The following is a 22,017-nucleotide window of genomic DNA, read 5'->3' on the forward strand; positions in this document are numbered from 1 at the left end:
ATGAACTACCATTGAAGGAAGGGTCTAATCGTCCTGTGTTTTAGCCTGGACCTTGCAAGAGCAGTCTAACACCTTACTTTAACAGCAAGACAAGCATTTGAAATATAGAACTGAGATTTAGTGATGCTGACATGGTACATGAAATGTGTACAAATTGTATTTGAGCTGTTCCCAGGCCTGAATTAATTTCTCCCATTAAATAGTCATTAAGTTGGGTTATTGTTGTTTACATTTCTTTTTCTGTTTCCCACTTTTTTCCCTTAAGCTGCTTAAAGAGATATCTAGGAAACGCAGAAGCATCCGATATGGGAGAGAAGTTGAATTAAAGCCATATATTGCTGCTCACTTTGATGTTCTTCCTACTGAGTTCACCCTGGGGGATGACAAACATTATGGTGGATTTACAAACAAGCAACTCCAAAGTGGTCAAGAATATGTCTTCTTTGTGTTAGCAGTGATGGAACACGCAGAGTCTGTAAGTTAATTGTTCTGGCATCTCTTTCCTTTGGTATTCTTCCTTATTTCACCAGAATATGGCTATTGAGGGAGAATATGTAGATATATTCACCCTAATTATTTCTCATGAACTCCTAGTTATTTCTCATGAGCTATCATTAACTTAAATGGAGCAACTACTCTTTAAATACTGCTGAGTAAGCTGCTTGAGATTTCATAATAAACAAGGCCATGTCTCTAATGACATGGAATTTAGGTGGACTTTATGGCTTCTGAAGTGTCAAATTATTAGGATATTGTTCTTGAAACCATCAATGTGACACATAAGGAAAAGAGGGTGATACCCATCACTGCTCAAAATCTCCTTCGTCGTCCTTTAAAAATGTTCTCAGAGAAGTTCATTTGATTGCAATAGGAACTATCAAGTTCTGAAATTAAACATAGTGTATTTCCAGGTATTCAAAAATACTGATTGAGGGTGATTGTGTTTTATTCTCCTGCAGCTGCCAGCGAGCCCACATTTTCTACCCAGATTCATAGGAAGGAAGGTCTATCTAGGAAAAAGGCAAGCACAGTCAGCTTCTTTAATTATAGCAATTTACCAATGGCTTTATCAGTGAAAAGCCAAGAATGTTAGAAAATAATTCAATAAAACAGAGAATTCCTAAGGTACTCTAAATAATGAGTTGTCTCCTTTTATGTAATTCATCTTGCTCTTATGTCGTTTTATGCTTCAGCTGCTGTACTGTTAAAAAGGAGAGAGAGGGAGAAAGAGAGAGGGAGGAAGAGAAATTGTAGCTGGGAAGGGGGGGGTGGATTTGGAAGTGGCAGTTCACATTAACATTTAATATACATATTCTAATATCTTTCTAATAGGCGCCTAAAACTGACAGGTGTGGCAGCTCGATTGGGCCAGTCACTTCCCGTATAGAGGAAGCCTGAGATGTATCAAAGATTTCTTCACCTCAGGTGTTAGCATATACAGTTGGGGCTTCTCTTCAAATGACTGAAGGAATTCCCCCGTGGAAAATCAAAACATAAAGGCAGCCTTTATGCCTGGTTTACCTTTGTGCACAGAATGTCATTTGAAAACAAAGTGACAGGCTCCCTGGAATTTTAATGCACGGATATGCTTTCTCTTTTTAGTTGAAGGTTTTAAGTCAGAACATCAAGGGAATAGAATGTTAGAAATCATCTTTTTCTTTTTTCTTTTTAATGGCTTTTAGATATTTGAACTAATTTTCTTTGCATAGCTCTAAGACGTTTCAGAAAGCACATTCAGACCATTGAGGCAGATCAGAGAATTCAGCAAAGAGAAGCCTCAGTGGACAGTGCGGGCTGATGGTACCACTGTCAGAGACTCTGGTTTGAATTCTCCCAGATGTTCCTAGTGTTTAGATATATAACCAGTGATGAAGAGTCTACCCCATCCCTTAGTATGTCATTTCACTGTCTCATTAATTATGCAATTTGGACTTTTTCCAAATAAATTATCTGAATTGTTCCTTTCCTACATCAACTTTCTCAGCAGTGTTCTTTATGTGCGGTTTTCAGGCTAGCACCTAGTTTACAGAGAAAACTTGTATCTAACTAGTATAATGTTGGTAGTCATGCCATCAAGGTTTTATGAAAAATAGTTAAGCACCTAACCACTCCCAGGCTAGGCTGAGAATTTTCATAGAAAATATCACCCCCCTCAAAGATGTGAGTTTTTCCTAGTAAATTACTGCTTCATATTAAGAGTATCGGAGGACTGATTTAGAAAGACCAAAGGCTATCACCCCCATGCTTTGAACAAGTTTTAATTTTCATGAGGCTAGTATCATTTTATGGTTTGGTTTTGTTTTCTCTTCATTTTCACATGTTTCTATTTCCTGATTGGGGATGAAAGTCTGTGTGCTTTGGGAAAACCTCTGCCTAGATTTGTATCTTGGTTGACCAAAATGATTATCTCAAAGACCCTTGGTAAAGAATTTCAAATCACAGAGTTTTGTTTACTTTTGTCTGCCAAACAGTTTGAGTGTGACCTACAAGATAGAAAGGGGAAAACATAAACCAAAACAAACAATTATGCTTATATAAAGAATCCTGTTTCTTGGATATTTAGTGTCTTTGCCAAGTCCTTACACTGTACATATCCTTTTTTTAGCTGCTTCTGAGAAGGATGGAAATGTACTGAATTTTTATCTTTTGACACATTAGCAAATCTGGAAATGTAGTCAGTCTCTTTCCTAAGTACAATGGAGAAAGTGGGATAGAAGAATAGAAAACAAACATTTAGGGGGGTATATGCCCTCCAGATTGACCATTAAGCTTGCTACACTTAAATTCAGAATCTATGCCCTAAATTAATTCTTTAAATGTGTATGAAAAAATAGATATACTTCATATTTCATGGAGAAATGAGAATATTCTCCATGTCTTGATAAGATCAGCCATTTGAAAATATGAACATGTTATTTGCTGAAGATTTACTGGGAACCCATTAAGTGCAAACCTCTGTGCTAGCTATTTAAGTGTACAAACACAAACAGTATATAAATCCCTACTTTCCTGGAGTTTATAGTTTCATTAAAGGAAATAAGGTGTATGCACACATACAAAAGGAAAATAGAGTTTGATGAATACCGTTAAAAAAGAAATAAAGGACATCTAAACTTGTATTCTCCAATTGTTTTATAATATGTATTTATTGTTTAATAAATCTAGAAAAATGTTTATTAAAAATAAAATAAAATCCTTATAAAAAAAGAAATAAAGGACTACCTGAAATTTTCAAAATTATTTTTACCTGTATTTTGTGAAATGATTGATTATTTCCAGTTATGGAGCAATAGCTTCCCTGGAGGCAGTATTTCAGTGGGGCCTTGGAGATCAGTCAGATTACAGGAGCTAAATGTTGAGGAACTTGTGAAAGAGTTAAAGAGAGAGAATTGAGCATGTAGGGAATAGTAGGGAGAAGCTCACTATGCTGAAAAATGTTGTGTGTGATACAGAAGGTTAAAACAAAATCATAGAGGCCCTTAAAATCCATGCTAGAATGTCTATGGCTTATTTAGGAATCACCAGAGAGCCTCCTGAAGGTTTTATAGCTACAGTTTAGGATAATAACTCTAGCAGCAGTAGAGACTGGTAGAGGAAAAAAGAAACTCTTGGTATGCTCTGGGTGGGCAAGAATGAGGTCCTGAAGAAAAGTGGTACCCATGAGACTGGGAAGAGTGTAGAGTGACCTGAGGGTCATTGGCAGAATAAATTCAGTAGTTTTTCATTCCTAGGTATTGAGAGGATGAGACAAATTAGCAAGTTGAAAGGAAGATCTATCCAGGAAGTTGGGAAATGGTACATGCAATTCTTAACTTTCAGGTAGATGTAAGAATCTCTAGTAGTAATTGGAAATGAAGGTCTGGGACTTAGCAAAGTTTCTGACTTTGGGAACATTAATCAGGAAGTAATCTGCATCGAAGCTGGTAGTTAAAGGTAAGGATGATCTTGGCAGAGAAGGGAGAACATGAGTAGCAGAAAATAAAACTTACAAATTCCAACACAGGTGGATTCGGAGGTGGTCATGATCAGTTGGCAAGATTATAATGCAACCAGTTGAATAAAGAAAGAAGTAGGAGAATCAGTGGAGGAGTTTCAAATAAGGCTCAATCTTCTAGGGAAAATCTGGAAAAGATATCTGGAAGGGAATGAATAATGATAATTTGATTTAGCAAATGAGAAAGCAGAGCAAGTGGTAGTGCTGGAGTGAGAAGAGATGAGGAGCTAGTGGCAGGACAGGTGGGGCAGCACATAGGTGTGGATTGGTCTCTATTGGAGAAAGAAAGTCTAGGGATCTTATATGGGGGGACAGAGTCAAGAGAATACTATACTAAGCCTGAAATGAGACATAGGATGTTATAAAAAAAAAAAATGTTATAGTACTCAGTCCATTCCTTCACCAAGTAACTATATATTTTTCCCAAATTCATTTAGGGAAAATTAACAAATACAATTATGTATTTAAAGTGTACAACATGATGATTTGATGTACAATGTACATTGTGGAATGGTTACCGAGATCAAGATCATCAACCTAGCCATCTGCTCACATAGTTAACTCTTTGTGTGTGTGTGTGTGTGTGTGTGTGTGTGTGTGTGTGCGTGTGTGCTGAAAAATACTTAACATCTACTCTCAGCAATTTCTGAATATATAATACTGTGTTATTAACTATAGTCACCATGAAGTACATTAGATCCTCAGAAATTCTTATAACTGATGTTTTGTACCCTTTGACCTACATGTCTCCATTTCCCCTTCCCCCAATACTGACATTTTTTCTATAAAGATTTACTTTTTAAATTTGTTCTCCTTAACTGGCTGATAATGTCGTTAGGGCTGAAACTATAATATTTCTGTTGATTTTCACATAACATGTAACACCTTGGCACAATGTAAATGCTCATTGAACATTTTGTAAATGGTTAACTGTTTTCATTTACACTTCATAAGACCATTTAATATGTCATATATAGATCCCAAAGAAAATGTGTCTGCAGAGTAATTTATACCATCAAAAATGATTTATTAGAAAATATTTCACTGTACAAGGAAATTTACATTGCAAAAGCTCTTTACCTTTTCCTCCTTCCTCCCTTTTCTCCCATTTCTTCTCTCATCCTTTTCCCTCCCCTCCTTTCTCACTGACATTGTTTCATTCACTTAACATCGCATCCACTAAGTTCTGAATTTTTGCTTCTTCTAATGGTATAGATATACTTGAGAAAACCATTAGTTTATAAGTAATACAGACTCTGTTTTTCCTCAGAAGATGTATGCAACCAGTCCCTACTCTGACCCTGTTGTGTCAATGGATCTGGATCCACAGCCAATCACAGATGAAGAAGAAGGCTTGATCTGGGTTGTAGGTCCTGTCCTTGCGGTGGTCTTTATCATCTGCATTGTCATTGCTATCCTTCTTTATAAAAGGTAGGTTTGCCCAATGTTTCTATTGTAGTCTTGGTAATCCTTCTATGGTCATTATGTGGTTACTATTAATGAAGTACTTCGGTGTAGTCTCCACAACCATTGGAAAATGTTTCCATTGGATTAGAATGAAATGTAAAATTGTGCTGTTTCAAATCCCATTCAAGTGTGGTATAGACTTTCTTGACCAGCATTCATGGATCCTTGGTTTTATGAGCTACTTTATGCATTAGGAGCACTTTGCAAGGAGCACTTTGCAAGAAATGAGTACATTCATAAGCAGATAATTCCAAACTTGCATCTGAAAGCTTTAGATGATTAATTGCTCAATTTCAACATAGTTTAAGAAATGCTATTACAAACCTACACATTTATTCCCATTCCACATGTTTAATGAGTGCATGAGCTAAGATTTTTTTTCCTGTAGCTATTTCTTAAAACATTGAAAATAACTAAAATTTGAAGATAAAGGAAGGAAAAATGTGAAGAGAATTTTTTTTAATCTTTCTCTTTCTATAATCTTTATTCCAATAGTGAATTCTATTTGAGTCCAAGAAGGAATATAAGGTACCGTTTTCCTTTAAAAAACTAAAACCACAAACCTAGACCTTTATACTCCCAAGTTTTGATCCAAATTAAATGGATTTGGATCCATTTTGGATCCATTTGATGCAGATCATCCACATGTACCACCATGTTTTCTGATCTTCCACACTTTATCAGTTACATTTCTGCCTTATTTAGAGTAAGCTAGATTTCTCCCCTAGACCCAGTCAGTTGGAAAGGGTACATTAGTAATTCTTTCCCTAAATCCTTTCTGACTTACAAAGTATATGATCTTAAATATATAAAATTATAAAAATTAACATATATAATAAATTCTCTTAAATGTGTAAAATGGCTAAATTCTAAATTATCTCCCCTTATTTCACTTTTTTCTTTTCTTCCAATCCAAATTTTATTTTTATGAAACTTTAATCTAGTTTTAATATAGTAATTTTTAAGCTTATAATAAATTGATAACCATTTTTCTTTGTAGGATGTCATCTTTCAGAATGCTACTGTGAAGATGATATCTTCCCTGTACTGTGAAATAGCCCCCTCCCCCATAAACTTGACTTTCAAAATCAGATGAGAATGTCTTTGTTTTGATTCTTACTGACATGCTTCATCTGATAATCTTGTTTTCATTATCTCTTTTTCTTATTTATCTAGCTCCCTTCACTGGGTTTATATTAATTATTTCTACCTATATTCTTTTGTTAAGCATGTTCTTCTTATGTTCCTAAAATAGTCTTTTTTTTTTTTATAACCACTTCTCAACTTAAAAAAATATCCTTTAAGACACTTGTCCTTTACAAAACTTTCTCTTAACATGCTGTGTTCCATTTTATTTCAATGTAAAGAGAGGATTGAAAGAGAAGAAAAATAAAAGAAGGAAGTTCATAACCATAACCTATTAAATTGTCTCTCCTATTTTAGACTTAGGAAGAAGGAAAAGAAATATCTATCATTTTTTTTTTTCTGATCACTGTCATCACTCAGTTATCCACACGATAAGATGGCTGAAAAAGCAAGTAATTTAAGGCCAAACTCTCTCTTAGACGATGGTTTCAATCTCCCCATCCGCATATTATATCAGTGTGTATTGAGTTGTGTCTCTTGTGGGCAGGAAGTACAAGGTGCCTACATGCCCCAGAACAATAACAAATCCTGAGTGGGTCCAAGCAGGAGCTGATATCCTGTGCTGTTTATATGCTACACTCATGACCAGAAAAGAATATAAAAATAAAAGACTAAAAGTAGAATTATCTTTGTTTTCTGTGATACATATTTAGATGGCCAAATCCTGCTGTGGGAGTAAGATGAGAAAGTGCTTGTGGATGGTTACATTTCTAGACCATGGCACGTGACATTTTGTGATTTTCCAAAATGAACAAAATGCTTGTTGTATTTTTTAAGTTGTGTTTCATTTGGCTATATCTGGCTATCATTAAGTCATGTCACTTTACAGAGATGCGTGTGGCATTTGTGAGTTATGTAAATGTGAAGAAATAAGATTATAACCTTGATAATTTTTTAAAGATTTATAACTTAGTGTTCCTTGCCTGATGTGCATGTGCTTGAGGAAAAATTCAACTCGGTTATATGTTTTTTCTAATCCTTCAAAAAAAGCATCACATTTAAAGATTTTATGACTCTGTTAAAATAGAGTTGCATTTTAGTGTGTGCATATGTAAGCATGGTCTAATGCAATTGTTGGGAAATGCACACATCCTCGAATGCTAAGTATATTTAGCCAACCATCTGAAGGCCCATGAAGCGCTTCTGAAATAGAAATGCTTGCTTCAGCAGTAAAGAACATTCCTGACTTGAAATTCAAGTAGACCCAACAATGTCCTTCTTGATTATCATGATGCAGTTCAAGAGGAAATCTTCTGTAGGCAATGAATAGTGTCTTTTATAGCTTAGATTCTGAGCAAAGTTAATTATATAATAAATACTTCATTCCTCTTTTTAGGTGTCTTTCAGTTTATACATAGGTCATCAGTAATGACTCAGAATTGAATATATCATTATTATTATTGTTATTAAATATTATTAACTCACATTATCTTGATAATACCATTTGTCACACACACGTGCTTACTAAACTACTTGCCATAGGAGTAGGTCTAGAGCTGTGGATGGGTTATTCATATAAAAAAGCATATTTTATAGATCTGTGTGAGGAGACAAGACTTATTCCTGTTAAGAATATTGATGTGAAACTAGTACACTCTTTTATCTGGCATTATATTTATATGACTTTAGTTTTAATCTAGTAATTTGTAAGCCTATAATACATTGATAATCAGTGACAAAACATCAACTGAGGCTTTATAAGAACCCTGAAATTCCTGCTGAACCATAAGAAAATTAAAATATATTTGGTAGGTCTTTAGTGTAATGAATTCTCTTGCCCTGTGATTTTTTAAATTTATTCTCTATATATGATGTACACAAACTTTGAAAATGTGAATTATAGAGATTAGATGGTAGGAAGGATTAGAAAAACACTGATCAGGGAATCAGGGAACCTGAGTCCTAGCTCTGTGACTAGGTAACTAATTGGGGTAGAAATTCACGTTAACATTCTGGGCCTCAGTTTCCTCGTTTATGAAGTAAGTATGTAGACTAGATAATTGAACCTTTTTAATAATAATGTTCTTTGTGTAAACCTGGTGATTCACAGACCAGTACCCCTGGGGATAAAAATATATGTTTATAAAAAAATAAAAAATTTAAAAAAAAGTCAAAAGACAAAAAAAAAATACATTTAATAATATTTTCAAAACTGAAAACAATTCTTTATGTCATAACTATAACTAACATAACCAGTAACTATTAAAGTAGTAAAACACATTGATATGTATGATCCTATCTGTGTTCACACAAAATAAAAATGGGCATGATGACTGACTGGAAAAAAAAATAATAATATTCTTTAATCTGACAACTTAAAAACCTAAATAATAGAATTATTGATATAACATTTATGCTTCCAGTGTATATATGTTTTTAAAATATGACTCCAGTTTGTTCTCCATTTATCCACCCCACAAAAGGGAAAATAAAAGAAACCATAAAACAAATGAACACTTAGATATCCATCTATTGAGTATACTTGTTCCATGTGTAAGGCTTTTTAGTCATTAGTTCTAGCATGGTCCAGGAATTATTTATATAGAATATATTTAGAAAATAAAACGTTAGCCTGACTTTATGGGAATGAATTTCAAGATGGATGAGAAGTATTTGTTATGTACTATGGAAGAAAAGAAAATATGGACTAGCAGTTCAGAAGGATCTAAGGCACTATTTAAACAAAATTAACATCTTTAAAAAGTAATAGTCAAACTTAAATAGATATTGTGAAAAGAGTGAATAATTCCCATGTCCACCTGTAGATGTTCATGTATGAAAGCCATGGTATAGATGGGATGAAAACACAGACTTCAGCTTTTGAAGCTTTCCCCCAGTTCCATCATTAGCCACTTCCTGTGGACTGTGCCTTACTAGTCTTCTCATTGTGTGCCAACTTTATGCATATTTCCAAGATGTCATCAAGAAATAAATTCAGATCAGGACATTTTGAGATGGTATGGAGAAGTATATTGCCATGTCCAACCACACTGGACAATGCTGATTGATTCTGCCTTCTGGCAGAATATAGTAGATAGATAGTAGATATATATAGTAGATATATATATATATATATATATATATATATATATATATATATATATATTAGATAGAATAGTAGATCCTTCTATATACCTGAAATGCCTTTCCTCTGACTCCCCATCCTCTTTTCTTGGCCTGGCCAACTCTGAAACATCCTTTAGAAGTAATCTAAGATGCCACCTATTAAAAAGTCTTTCTGGGTGCCTCCCTCTTGCCTTGTTCCCTTTACCTGTTCAGGCTCCCCTAAGGGTGTTCCCTCGTCTATATTCTTCAGAGCACTTTCTGTTTATGGATGTCACAGAACCATCACATTACTGGACTTGCTCATATCCTTGTCTTTCTTGCCCCCACTAAATTGTATGTCAGGGACTCTGTCATTTCCCGTTATCCCTTATGCCTAGTAGATTGCATGGCACAGAGGGTTAATGAGTAATCAAACTTATATCAATTGGATAGTATCAACAAAGTCCAAACTCCCTCCCCTCTGCTTGTTTACTCCATCATACAATACACCTTCATGTTGACTGGCAAGAGCTATAATAAAACCCTCAGCCTATAATTTAAATTCATATGTTCCTAAAGCCTTCAAACTTAGATACTTGCACCAAATATATACCCATGTGTGTGGTGGGTCTGACATTTCTGTGGAAGGAGTAAATCACACACCAACTATGCATTTGTTCACCAGAATACTCAGCCTTTTAATATACTAAATTGATAATTCACTAAGAAATTCTCTTCCATGCAAAGAAATAGATTCTCCTACAACTGACTCATTAAATATCTCCTGGATTAGAAATGAGCAAGCTAGTGATTCCTAGGTGGCTCAGTCAATAAAGCATCCAACTTAATCTCAGCTCAAGTTTCGATCTCATGTTCATGAGTTCAAGCTCCGTGTTGGGCTCTATGTTGGGCACAAAGCCTCCTTAAAAACAAAAACAAAGCAACAACAGCAAACAAAAAACAAAAAGATGAACAACTTAGAAACATATATATATGATTTTTAAAACCTGGGGCACTAGGTAAATCATTTTAAAATGAAGAATACAAAGAATTAACCAGTGTGTTTGATATTGATTTCATTATTCACTTTGTATGTGTGTGTCTGTACAATTTAAATGTGGATTTTGTATTTTTGAAAGGAGATAGACCTTAAATCCAGATTCTTTAGCCACTCAAGTATATATTTCATTAGCATTAAGGTAGACTTAGTATCTCTGTTTTGGATTTGAGAATGCTCCAAATATTTGGCAATTCACCTCACCATGGAGATTATTTAGATTAATTTTTCAGGTAAAAGTTTTATTCTCTGCATAAAGAACATAGTTATTTAACAATGCACATATTATCACATGAGCATGAGCTAAATGTATTCACAGACAGCAGCACCTCTTTGACTAGGAAAATATCTGTCATGTCCGTGGCTGGTAATAAAAGACTTTCAGGATTAGCCCAGCAATATAGATGGGTCATGCTCTGTAGATTTATAGTGATGAGTATTTCTTTTTCCAAAACTGAAAATGTATTTGATCTTCTATTGGAAAAAAGATTTATGATAACCATACTTGTCAAAAGGAGTTTGGAGAAATTATTTTTTCCACTTTATTACCTCATAGTGTATTATACCATTGTGCACATATTTTGTGCAGTTCAATGCAATTTGCAGATATTTTATATAATATTTATATTTTATAAGGAATAACATACCTCTTAATTGAAGATTTTGTTTTAGATGAACAAATTTCTTATATGGAATTATGTTGTATTCCCATTAAGTACATTAGTAGTTTCCTCATAGCATGTCTTATAAAAAGCATATTATATCTCTATCATCAAACACTTTCTGGGAAATAATTAATTGTGGCGATATTATGTAGGTTGATGAATAAAAGTGAATGTGACATTAACATACGCACAAAAAATGTTTTAGTTAGTTATGTACCCTCATGTCCTCCATTTAATTCATAATTAGAGACCGTTAAAGTTTTGATACACTGTCATTTCCCAATGTGTGTTAGTTAATGTGTCCCTGCTGGTGAGCAGTGTTTCTTAAATCTTGGTTGTCATAGTTACTCTTGTTACTACTGGCCAACTAACATTTAGCCTTTCTTTTTCTTTTTTTGCTGCATTAAAATGGAGCAGTAAACCTGACAGGTGAGGAATAGAGAACAAACCCCTTTAATGCTCAGTACTAGATACTGGTAGCCTTTGGAAGTATTGAGGGGATGAGGGTGGAAGTTGGATATAAAAGTAGAAGATGAACAAAGCCCAGTTTATAAAATACTAAAATGATTGGTATTAAAATGATTCTAGGGAAAATAAATTAGTTTGTCTATATGAAAAAAAAAAATTATCCAAATTTAGAAGGTAATGAAACCAGTCTGGATTTTGTTTTAATGAGCATTTGTACGTGTTAATGTGTCTGCAAAACAGAAATGTGAGGTGTCCCATAAAACGTTTGTTTTGTTTTGTTTGTTTCTACTCAAGACCGATATTTTAAATTTGATCTGAGACCACCTCCTGATACAGGAACACAACTGGCATTTTCATATCTTGCAAATATTGGTGACTGTGCCTCTGTGAAAACTCTTACATAATTCCAAATTATTTTCCATGTTTTCCAACTCAACTAATAATAGCATCAGCAGCAATAGTAGTAGTAGTAGTAGTAGTAGTAGTAGCAGCAATAATAATAATGATAATAATAATAATGGTAAGACTAGCTATCTGTGTGATTATTGAATGATTGGTCCAATCTAACTTTCTACTTCCTAACATAGCTATATATCCAAATGTATATCTATCTATTTATCTATCTATCTATACCTTCCCATTTATATTGATAGAAACCAATTTCTGATAAAACTTAAAACTAACCAAAGGGCCTCAGTGCTCATCTCAATCGTTTTCCTGCCGGTACTGTATCAGTAGTTCCCAATGCTTGTTCCCTGGACCAGCAGCAGAAGCATCAGCACTACTGGGGAAAGTGAGAAAAATAGAAATTCTTGGACTTCCTACGCAGACCTAATGAATCAGAAACTCTGGGTGTGAGTTCAACAGTCTGCAGTTTAGTAAGCCCTCCCAAATGATTCCATTGCATGCTAATGTTTGAGAACCATGGCTCTATTATTTTCCCTAAAATCACTTAACACTGGTCAGCAAGCTACTTTCATTGACAGAAAACTTAGTATTTCTGCAGGGTGTCTTTTTTTAAAATAGCACATGCAAAGTAGGTTTTGTTTTTGTTTTTGTTTTTGTTTTAGTCAAAGCAGAACACACTTTGAACCCCCTTAATATACTCAGAGATCTACCTTACCATTTAATACTGTCTACATTTTATAACATTATCACCGCCTTCTGGTCCCATTAAGATGAGAGAATAGGCTCTCTTTCTTTTTCAGAACCACTAATTAACATTTATTGAATATTCAAGGTACTAAAAATGAGTTTATAATTTTCTAAATTAAATAATACTTTATGTATTAGCTTTCAGAATTTTTTAAGTCATATGTGGGTAACTTTACAATTACATACATCTAATGTATACATGAAAGGACTAGAAATTTTCATCAATACCTTTATTCTTTATAAAATATATAAATAAAACAATTCAACTTATAAAGAACTACAACATTTAATGTAGACATCATCTCGAGACCTCCTTTCTCTCTTTTGTACATGAAGAAATTGAGAAGTGTTATTCTTGACTTCCCTAAGAAGATATACACCAGTAGTGGCAGAGCGAAGTTACATTCTTAAAAGCATCAGAATCATAAAGTGTTTGAATGGACTTCTTTGAATTTAATAGCAGAGATTTCTGATAAATGTCTTCCAAAAGCCTTGGGCCATATGTCTGAATATCTTTGTTTTAAGTAAGTGAATTCCCTCCCACTTCATCCCTAGATGAGAGCCAGGTGAGAATAAATGACAATAAAAAGGCCCTTAGACCACAGAGTAGAATTTTTTTTATACGTGACCCACATCCCAGACCACCACGTTTTTATATTATGAGCAGTTTCCATCATATCTGAAATGTCATGTGACCTTGCATTTCCTTTTCACCCATATAACTCCTACATGTGCTAGATAGTTCTTTTTGCAGGAAATATCCTCACAGTAGGACTTTTAATCTTAATAGAAAAAATAAAATAGCAAGGCAAAATTCACATCATTTTGGAGTCGCTATCTTTGCTTTTATCTCAGTGAAAATGAGAATAATGAGACCTCTAAAAACTTAGGAAAAATGTGTGACTATGTACGTTCATGTTGGGCCTGATTTAAACCGCCATACGCCATTTAAGAACTCTAGGGCCATAAATTCTATTTTTAAAGCTCTTTATCATTATTACCCAATGATAACCAAACTCTTCACTCTGCAAGCATTTCTTAGAAGTTCTTTCTGTTGGAAAACAACCATTTTAGCACATTTATGTTTAAAAATAATGTGACAAAAATGTGGGCAGCTAGAATCCGTGTTGTGATCCCCAGAGCTAAACTAAGCAAAACAAAGTTTAAACGGCTGGTTTTCTGAGATGGCTAGGATTTTTGGAATCTGAGATCTTGGAGGCCGTTGATTTGAATAGATAAAGTGAGGAAGAAGTTAGTTATTAAATGTCAGGGAACCCCCCCCCACACACACACTTTCTCACAAGTATAAACTGTAATGTTAATCCCATGCTCTGGGTTTTGAGATTCATCTGGGCAACAAGATGTGACATTCACCTTCCCTGGCACCGGGAAACAGACTAAATTTCTTTAAAGAGTATTCTTTTCTGTCCCTTTGTCTCGATATCACTCAGCCTGTGTTCAGTGAAAAAGGAGATAAGGAATATGTCCCACAATACCTGCAGGAATGGCCTCGTTTCCTTGCCCAGAAATTTCTACATCTGGTTCCATAATCCTGCAAAAATGACAGTGGAGACACTTTGAGGTGGGAAAAAATCCAGGTTAGAATCATTAGGTCTGGCACATCAGCAAAGAAATGTATCTGTGCCGACTCTTATGAGGAAAAACAAGCCAACAAACAAACAGACAAGCATAAGAAGGACCCCTGGGGTTACCTGAAGCAGGAAGACCAAGCATATGTTTATTACAGGTGGACTCTCTGACTGGCAGTTGGTGGCGTTTCATTAGCCCATTGAGATTCTGTATCTTTGGTGGTAAAGTGAATCTCTGTGAGGGAAATAACCACAGCCTAACACAGGGACATTTTCTACTCAGAAACTGGTCACCATGTTCTTCTTTCACATGGTCTTCCAAGCCACTCTTTCTCTTTCTTCTCATATCTTTCTTGCCAGCCCTCAGCTCTGATTTCCCTTCCCTTCTCCTTTTCCACTCCATACACCTGGAACGGCCAGTACCTTTGCCATGCCTCAGATTCACTGCTCACCTCGGATTGGTAGTATGGCTTGGCAGTATATTCTGTCCTCAGGCTATATCTGCCACCTTTAGGTAGAAACAGGAAATCCCAAGACAGGTTAATTCAAGCTTGTGAGAGAGGAAGGTGTCTAACAGGACTCACCCAAGAAAATTAATTCCCTCAATGCTGTTTTGCCGAAGGCACTGCACTTGAGCAAATCAAGTGTGCTTTCCCTTTGCATCAATCTTCCCTTCATCCGCTGGTTGGTTTTATTTTATACAGATGAGCAGAGATGGAAAGAAAGGCTATTTAACAGGAGCCCTCTGGCTAACCATGGAACGACCTGGGTGGCACTGAATGAGATCCCATTGCCACAGCAACGCTAATGAGCTGTGCGACAGTCATGTCAGAAAGAGAAGGGAGTGTTCCTCAACACTGCTGTGCCCCTTTCCCCAAAGAAGAATGTCTTTCTTTGGAACAAGAGTGAGATGCTAGGATTATGACTGCAGCCCAGAGACTGCTGGAATCAGTTTTTGAATAATAAATACAAAATAAAACACTGCTTAAAAGGCCTCCATCTCTTCCATTTTTAATCTGTTTTAAACTTAAAGAAAATAGGTAGCACTCTGTGTTTGGTGTTTGAAAAAAATAAATAAGAAATCTTATGGGGGAAAAAAAACCCTGACCTTTCTTGCATAGACATTTGTTAATATTACATTATCACACTCTATACAAAGGTATTTAATAAAACTAGTGGTAATTAAAGCAAAGATGAAATGAATTGTGTAAAGAATTACTTATAACAAGGCACTATTAATGGTTCCTATGCCATGAATAATCATTGGAAGAGTGAGACACAGTAGGTGAAATTAGTTTTTCTCTGATCTTCCTGTGATTGACTTTCATTAATGGAATATTAATCACAGCTTAACACCATAAACAATCAACACTATTTTTTTTTTTTAATTTGAAAGAGAAAGGGGATGTTGGTCTTGCATCGTGTTAATTCTCTTTCCAGGTGTTAGACTAACTTGGAATCTTAGAATATACTATATTTGTCTGCCTTCTGGGAAAATCCAATTCAGGTCCTCTTTGTAGCCATCAGTCATATAATCTTGGAAAGAGGAAAGAAAGGGTTTGGTTTTAGCTCTTCAGCTTGAAGCTCAGTAGTTTCAGAGGTTTTTCTCTATGGTAAGCACATTCATGGTATTGGTACTCAATTAGCATTGGCTATTACATGTACTCTGTCCTTTTCCTCACAAATTGAACCAGTGGATAAAGGAGATTTGCTGAACAAGGACTCAAGCTTATCTCTCCAACACCCCCCTTAAAGCTGAAAGGCAGAAGCAATGAAGAATTTAATTCTAGAGCAGACTTTGAGATCATTCACTTAAATAAAAGTTTTAGACTTGAGGAAGCAGTCTAGGCGAAGAGAGGAAAAGCAACCTGAGCAAGGTCACAAAGCAGGACTGTTGAATGGTTTACGACAGAAAGTTGGGAGGGAGAGGGGGTTGCAAGACTCTCTGCTTTTTAAATGTTTCTATTGCTTTTTTTAAATTTTATTCTTACATTTTTATTTTCTCCCTATAGGAAGAGGGCAGAGTCTGACTCTAGAAAGAGCAGCATACCTAACAGTAAGGAGGTCCCTTCACACCATCCAACAGACCCAGTAGAACTGAGGCGCCTTAATTTTCAAACACCAGGTAAGAGGCAGGACTCATCTTGTCCATAATACAGTATTTACTGGAAGTTTTTTGGCCACCTGATATTGCTTTGATAGATAAATATATCATTTTATTTAGAATGATTTTGTTTATCCTGATTTTTAATTGTAATATTATTGAGATTCACTATACATAAGTCTTGAAAGAAAGTTAACTTTGCAAATCTGAGGTGGAGTAGACAAGAGAAAACATGTAATTCACCTTTAGATTTCGGAAAAACTATAGCGGTGAAAGGGAAAGAAACAAAGTGGGGCAAAAATCAGTTTCTTTTCCAAATATTACCTATACTGCATGTAACCAGCCAATTTGGTCTCTTATAGGGAGGCATGTAAAGTGATTGAGGATAAGAAAAATATCCTTGTTTCTTAAAGAACATTAAGTGCTTCAACAGAGCAAATCTATCATTCCTGCTGAGGGGCATTTTGTACAATATTATTAATTCAAGGCTAGCTCTATTTTGCTTTCTTTCAAGTAAATTTTATTTATACCAAGTGAATGATAAATAATGGTAAAGAGATCTAAAAACATAAAACTGAGTGGCACTGCCATAATACCTAAGAATAGTTAAGAAATTAAAGAGCTGATCTAAGAAGACTGACTAAAATTTGGTTGTGTTATTGTTTGCCAAATTGTTGGCAAGTGTGTCAAATGGACGTCCTACCTCATAGTAGGATATACTACAAATGTGTTAAATTACACATTTGCAGTGAATTGCTTTGAATTGAGTACAAGGCATTGTATCTGGCTTATTTTCTCCCTTAAATGTATATGTATCATTGTAACCAGTAACAATTCAGTTGAAAGAAGCATCTGGCATTTTCAAAGTGGCTGTACAAATCATCATCATAAATGTGGGTTGTTTTTAAAGTTCTACCTCAAAAGAGGTTAGATTTTTTTTAAATCAGTTTTTTTTTTAAAGCAAAGGTATACTTCAAACGGCATAAAAGTAGAAGAAAATGTTCATGTAGCCAAAAACTCTCTTGTATATATTTTTTAAAAGGCTGATAAATGCAGACTTTGCACATCTGATGATAACTGAACAAATCTATGCAGTCCTCTAGGATCACTGTAGTCTTGTAGATGCTCCCTGTTGAGTCTCTATCTAGCTACTCCATTAAGGCAACTGGATATGAATTGAGTTCTGTAGTAAACCTTCTCAGTTCACTTTCTGAAATAGTAGTATACTGACTTCTTTAGGCTCTAGGCAACGTCTTAATAATGGACCCAGGAGTTCATACACTTTTCCATTTGGCCAAACAAATGTACAGAGGACCAAAAGCCACGGAAATGATATGCAGTAGGATTTCTTACAAGAGTAGCACGTTGTGGAAATGGAGAAAATGATTGTTACTCAGTACCTTGCTGCTCTACCCTGCCCCTCTGGCTTTTATGTGAAGTGTCACCTGTATTAGAAACAACCTTGGTTTTCTAGCAGAGACAGAAGCATAGTATAGGGTGAATGGAAAGTCAAAGATAGCCCCAGAGGAAAGGACCAGTAACAGAGCTCCCCTTCATCTATTCCAGCACCAACAGAATATGCTTATGGGCATAAATAGAAAGCAAGAATGGGAACTGTGTAGAAAGGATTATCAGCAGAGTGCTGGCAACTACAAACAAGGGAATAGAAATGACTTTAACCAAGAGACCTCCATCTATACGTCTCACTTTTATGGGCAATTTTGTAAATATGGTCAAATAAAAAAAAAGTTTATAAGGAATCTAATTTTACCAGTGAATATGGGAATATTCAATACATTTATGGAGAGAGCCTGTTAAATTTCACAGAAGTCCATCAAAAGGAGAATGAATGTTGCAGTTGAAGGGACATTGCTTATCCCATCAATAGCTTTACAAAATTGAAATTAAGGGCTAAGGTTATAGAAGGTATCATTTAACTAAGGTTAGACTTTTTGCATCAAATGGGTAATGGAATAAAGTGGCGAAAATGAACAAAGAGGGAGATAAGACTTAATAGAGGAAGACAATAGAACAGGAGAAATTGTCCTAAGGTCCTATCATATCTGTTCAGTATGGAAACACTATGCTGTGCTAAGTTTTAGCTCAGGTAAGCAATCTATTTGAGCTTGATTTGTTGAAACAGTCTATTTGCCCCCCCCCAAGCTCAATAATGTGGCATGCTGTCCTGAAAATTTCACCAGTTGACAAAGAATATAGACCCAGCTATTAACGTGAAATTCATAAAAATGTGACCATTTGCTCAACCAGTACAGATTCTAAGCAGTGGCTACAAATCGCCTTAGTTACTTGCCAACAGGATAATAGGTAGGGTTATTGGCCAAATAACCTTTTTGTGCTTTTTCCTCTCCTCTTGTTCACAAATAACCAAGGGCTTTCCTGGATGATACAATAAAATGACCCCTTTAGTAGGTGTTGCACAGCAAATGATATGACGCTCCTTAATTTTTGTATTTTAAACTCTTTCACTATCTGAAATGTGCTTTTATATATATCATACTTTTGGAAGTAAAACCATTTATCCACAAACATAAAATTTGACAATTCTTATTAATGGTATGCATAAGTAGGGAGTTAACCACCCACCTCTTCACTGCAAACAAATAGTTTTTAACGAAATAAAAAAAAGAAAGCAAACTTGTGATTCACATATCAGTCCCTAGCAACTGAACTTGTTCAAAGCAAGTTCTCTTCCACTTCCAGTGGATCTGTTGAAGAAGATAAAATATCAAACAAAGATTTCCATTTGAAATTCAGTAGGTATTTCAGAAAGTAAAGAAAGCACATCATTCAGTTTACTAATTCTATAAATTCTTCTTTCATTTAAAAAAAAATCTTGGGGGACACCTGTGTAGCTCAGTCCTTAAGTATCTGGCTTTGGCTCAGGTCACAATCCCAGGCTCCCTGTTCAGTGGGAAGCCTGATTCTCCCTTTCCAACTCCCCCTTGCTGTCTCTTTCTCTGTCAAATAAATAAAATCTTCAAAAGAATTAAAATAAAAGAATAAAAAAAATCTTGGGAATGGAAAACTATTCACTTTTTTAAAAATTTATTTTCAGCATAACAGTATTCATTGTTTTTGCACACACCCAGTGCTCCATGCAATCCGTGCCCTCTCTAATACCCACCACCTGGTTCCCCCAACCTCCCACCCACCACCCCTTCAAAACCCTCAGATGGTTTTTCAGAGTCCATAGTCTCTCATGGTTCACCTCCCCTTCCAATTTCCCTCAACTCCCTTCTCCTCTCTAACTCCCCTTGTCCTCCATGCTATTTGTTATGCTCCATAAATAAGTGAAATATGATAATTGACTCTCTCTGCTTATTTCACTCAGCATAATCTCTTCCAACTATTCACTTTTTAAGTATTTATTCTTGTTGGAGAGCCTAGAACACTTAAGAAGGCAGACGTTTTTCCTTCAATTCTATCCCATACTCCAAAGGTATTGAAAACATATTCCAAATTTCCTATAAATACAGTATTCTGAAAGTTTAAATTCTTCAAAGAAATATACCCTTCACTGCAGTACCACAAACATACCTATCATTGGGTGAGGGAAGGAAACATCAGATTCCTGTCCACTGTCTCTGCACTATGGCAGAAAGTAAAGGCAAAGAAATCTGTTGTTTTCAGGAAAGCCATCTTTGCAAGGCTGTGGGATATAGAAAAACATTGCTTTAGTACACTTTCCAAATTTTGGATGACAGTCTAGTCACTATGTTCATGAAATGCTCTATTCAAGCATCTGAACAGGGCGAGAAAGACCAATATCTTTCTAAGAGCATGCGGTACCTCTTTTTGTAGGTGTTTCCCATGAACATGTTTGTTAGCTGGAATACAGTCTGTTGGAATTGGCAAAATCCAACTAATTTGTTTAGAACTTAAATTACCCAATGTATTAAAAAATTGTATTGTAGTTGGCAATAATTAGTCATCATTTATTGATATACTGAGTTGGTAAGAGCTAGTATGAAACAGGCAAGAGCTAGTATGAAAGGTAAGAGCTAGTATGAAACAGGTACAATTCAAGTACCATTGTTTGTATCACCCATGACCTACAAAATTAGAGTCCTGAGTATATAAGAAGGCATCATTTAGCTAAGGTTAGACTTATCACTTCAAATGGAAAATGGAGTAAAATGAGAAAAGGAGAAAGGAGATGTTATAGAAGAATTTGCTAGACTTATTAATTGCTAATCAAGTCTTATAAATCTTTAAGCTTTGCAGAGAAAGGGAAAATACTCATTTATTAAAAGATGATTTTAAAATAACTGCTAGTAATCCTCGTACATCTTTGTGGACTGCAATAACTGTGTATGCACTAAGATGAGTTGACAGATGAGTTACACGTTAAAGCAAAGTGAACTGTGCCCATTGGCCTAGGTTGAGAGGAAAGTTTTGTGTGTGTGTAAAAAAAATGTTTCTAAGTCTTCTTATAACCTATACTTCAAATAATTCTTGTTCCTAATTACAAAAGCAGCACATGTTTATTGGGGCAATTGTGTAAAATAGAAAATAAGCTTGTTAACAATTGTACATAGGCTGTGGCTATACAGGTGTTCATTATAGTAAGTATTTTGTATGTTTGAAAATTTTCATAAATTGGAAAAGATGGAAAAAACACATATAGGAAAGAGAAATTACTCTTTACCCCCCACTTATTTTTCTTCTATTTGTCTTCTTTTTTTGGAGGGCAAATTTAAAATATAAGTAAAAGATTCCCTATAACTATTCCAAATTTGCCCTTCAGGAATAGCTATCATATATAGCCCCACGCTTTTTCATATGTATCTGAAAAAGACTTTCATATGTATATACAGTTCTTTAGTTGATAAAAATGGGTATCAGATATATAAACAAATGATACATATAAAAATTTTCTTTTTTATTAGCATATAATGTATTATTTGTTTCAGGGATACAGGTCTGTGAATCATCAGTCTTAAACAATTCACAGCACTTACCACAAAAATTTCTTGTTTTAGCATTTATTTTTTCAAAGATTTTTATTTATTTATTTGACAGAGACACAGAGAGAGGGGGAACACAAGGAGGGGGAGATCAATGGGGGGAAGCAGAATTCGTGCCAAGCAGGGAACCTGATGTCAGGCTCCATCCAAGGGTCCTGGATCATGACCTGAGCCAAACCCAACAACTGAGCCACCCAGGTGTCCCCTGTTTAAACATTTAAATACATAAACAGACCTTTTTCCAAGTTAGTGTATTAGGTTTTATCTCCTTCTTAGTAGCCAATGGTCTTGACATTATTCACTTCTACAGATGACACAAAATGTATTGACATTCCATAT

General features: G+C 35.1%; 1 protein-coding gene across 34 annotated transcripts in view; it reads left to right on the top strand.

Annotated features, from left to right (window-relative positions):
* The window catches only part of PTPRD (protein tyrosine phosphatase receptor type D), a 525,037-nt gene that overhangs the window by 389,018 nt on the left and 114,002 nt on the right, over positions 1-22,017 (top strand). For 18 of the 34 annotated variants that reach the window (XM_059411633.1, XM_059411644.1, XM_059411634.1 and 15 more), the window contains 4 exons: positions 266-475; positions 5,265-5,425; positions 11,789-11,803; positions 16,599-16,711. In XM_059411633.1, the coding sequence (XP_059267616.1) occupies positions 266-475; positions 5,265-5,425; positions 11,789-11,803; positions 16,599-16,711 (499 nt within the window). The remainder of the gene's footprint in view (positions 1-265; positions 476-5,264; positions 5,426-11,788; positions 11,804-16,598; positions 16,712-22,017) is intronic. The other 16 variants (XM_059411638.1, XM_059411648.1, XM_059411649.1 and 13 more) reach the window with 5 other exon arrangements.

This window comes from Mustela nigripes, chromosome 9, assembly GCF_022355385.1.
Source record: "Mustela nigripes isolate SB6536 chromosome 9, MUSNIG.SB6536, whole genome shotgun sequence".
Classification (NCBI taxonomy): domain Eukaryota; kingdom Metazoa; phylum Chordata; class Mammalia; order Carnivora; family Mustelidae; genus Mustela; species Mustela nigripes.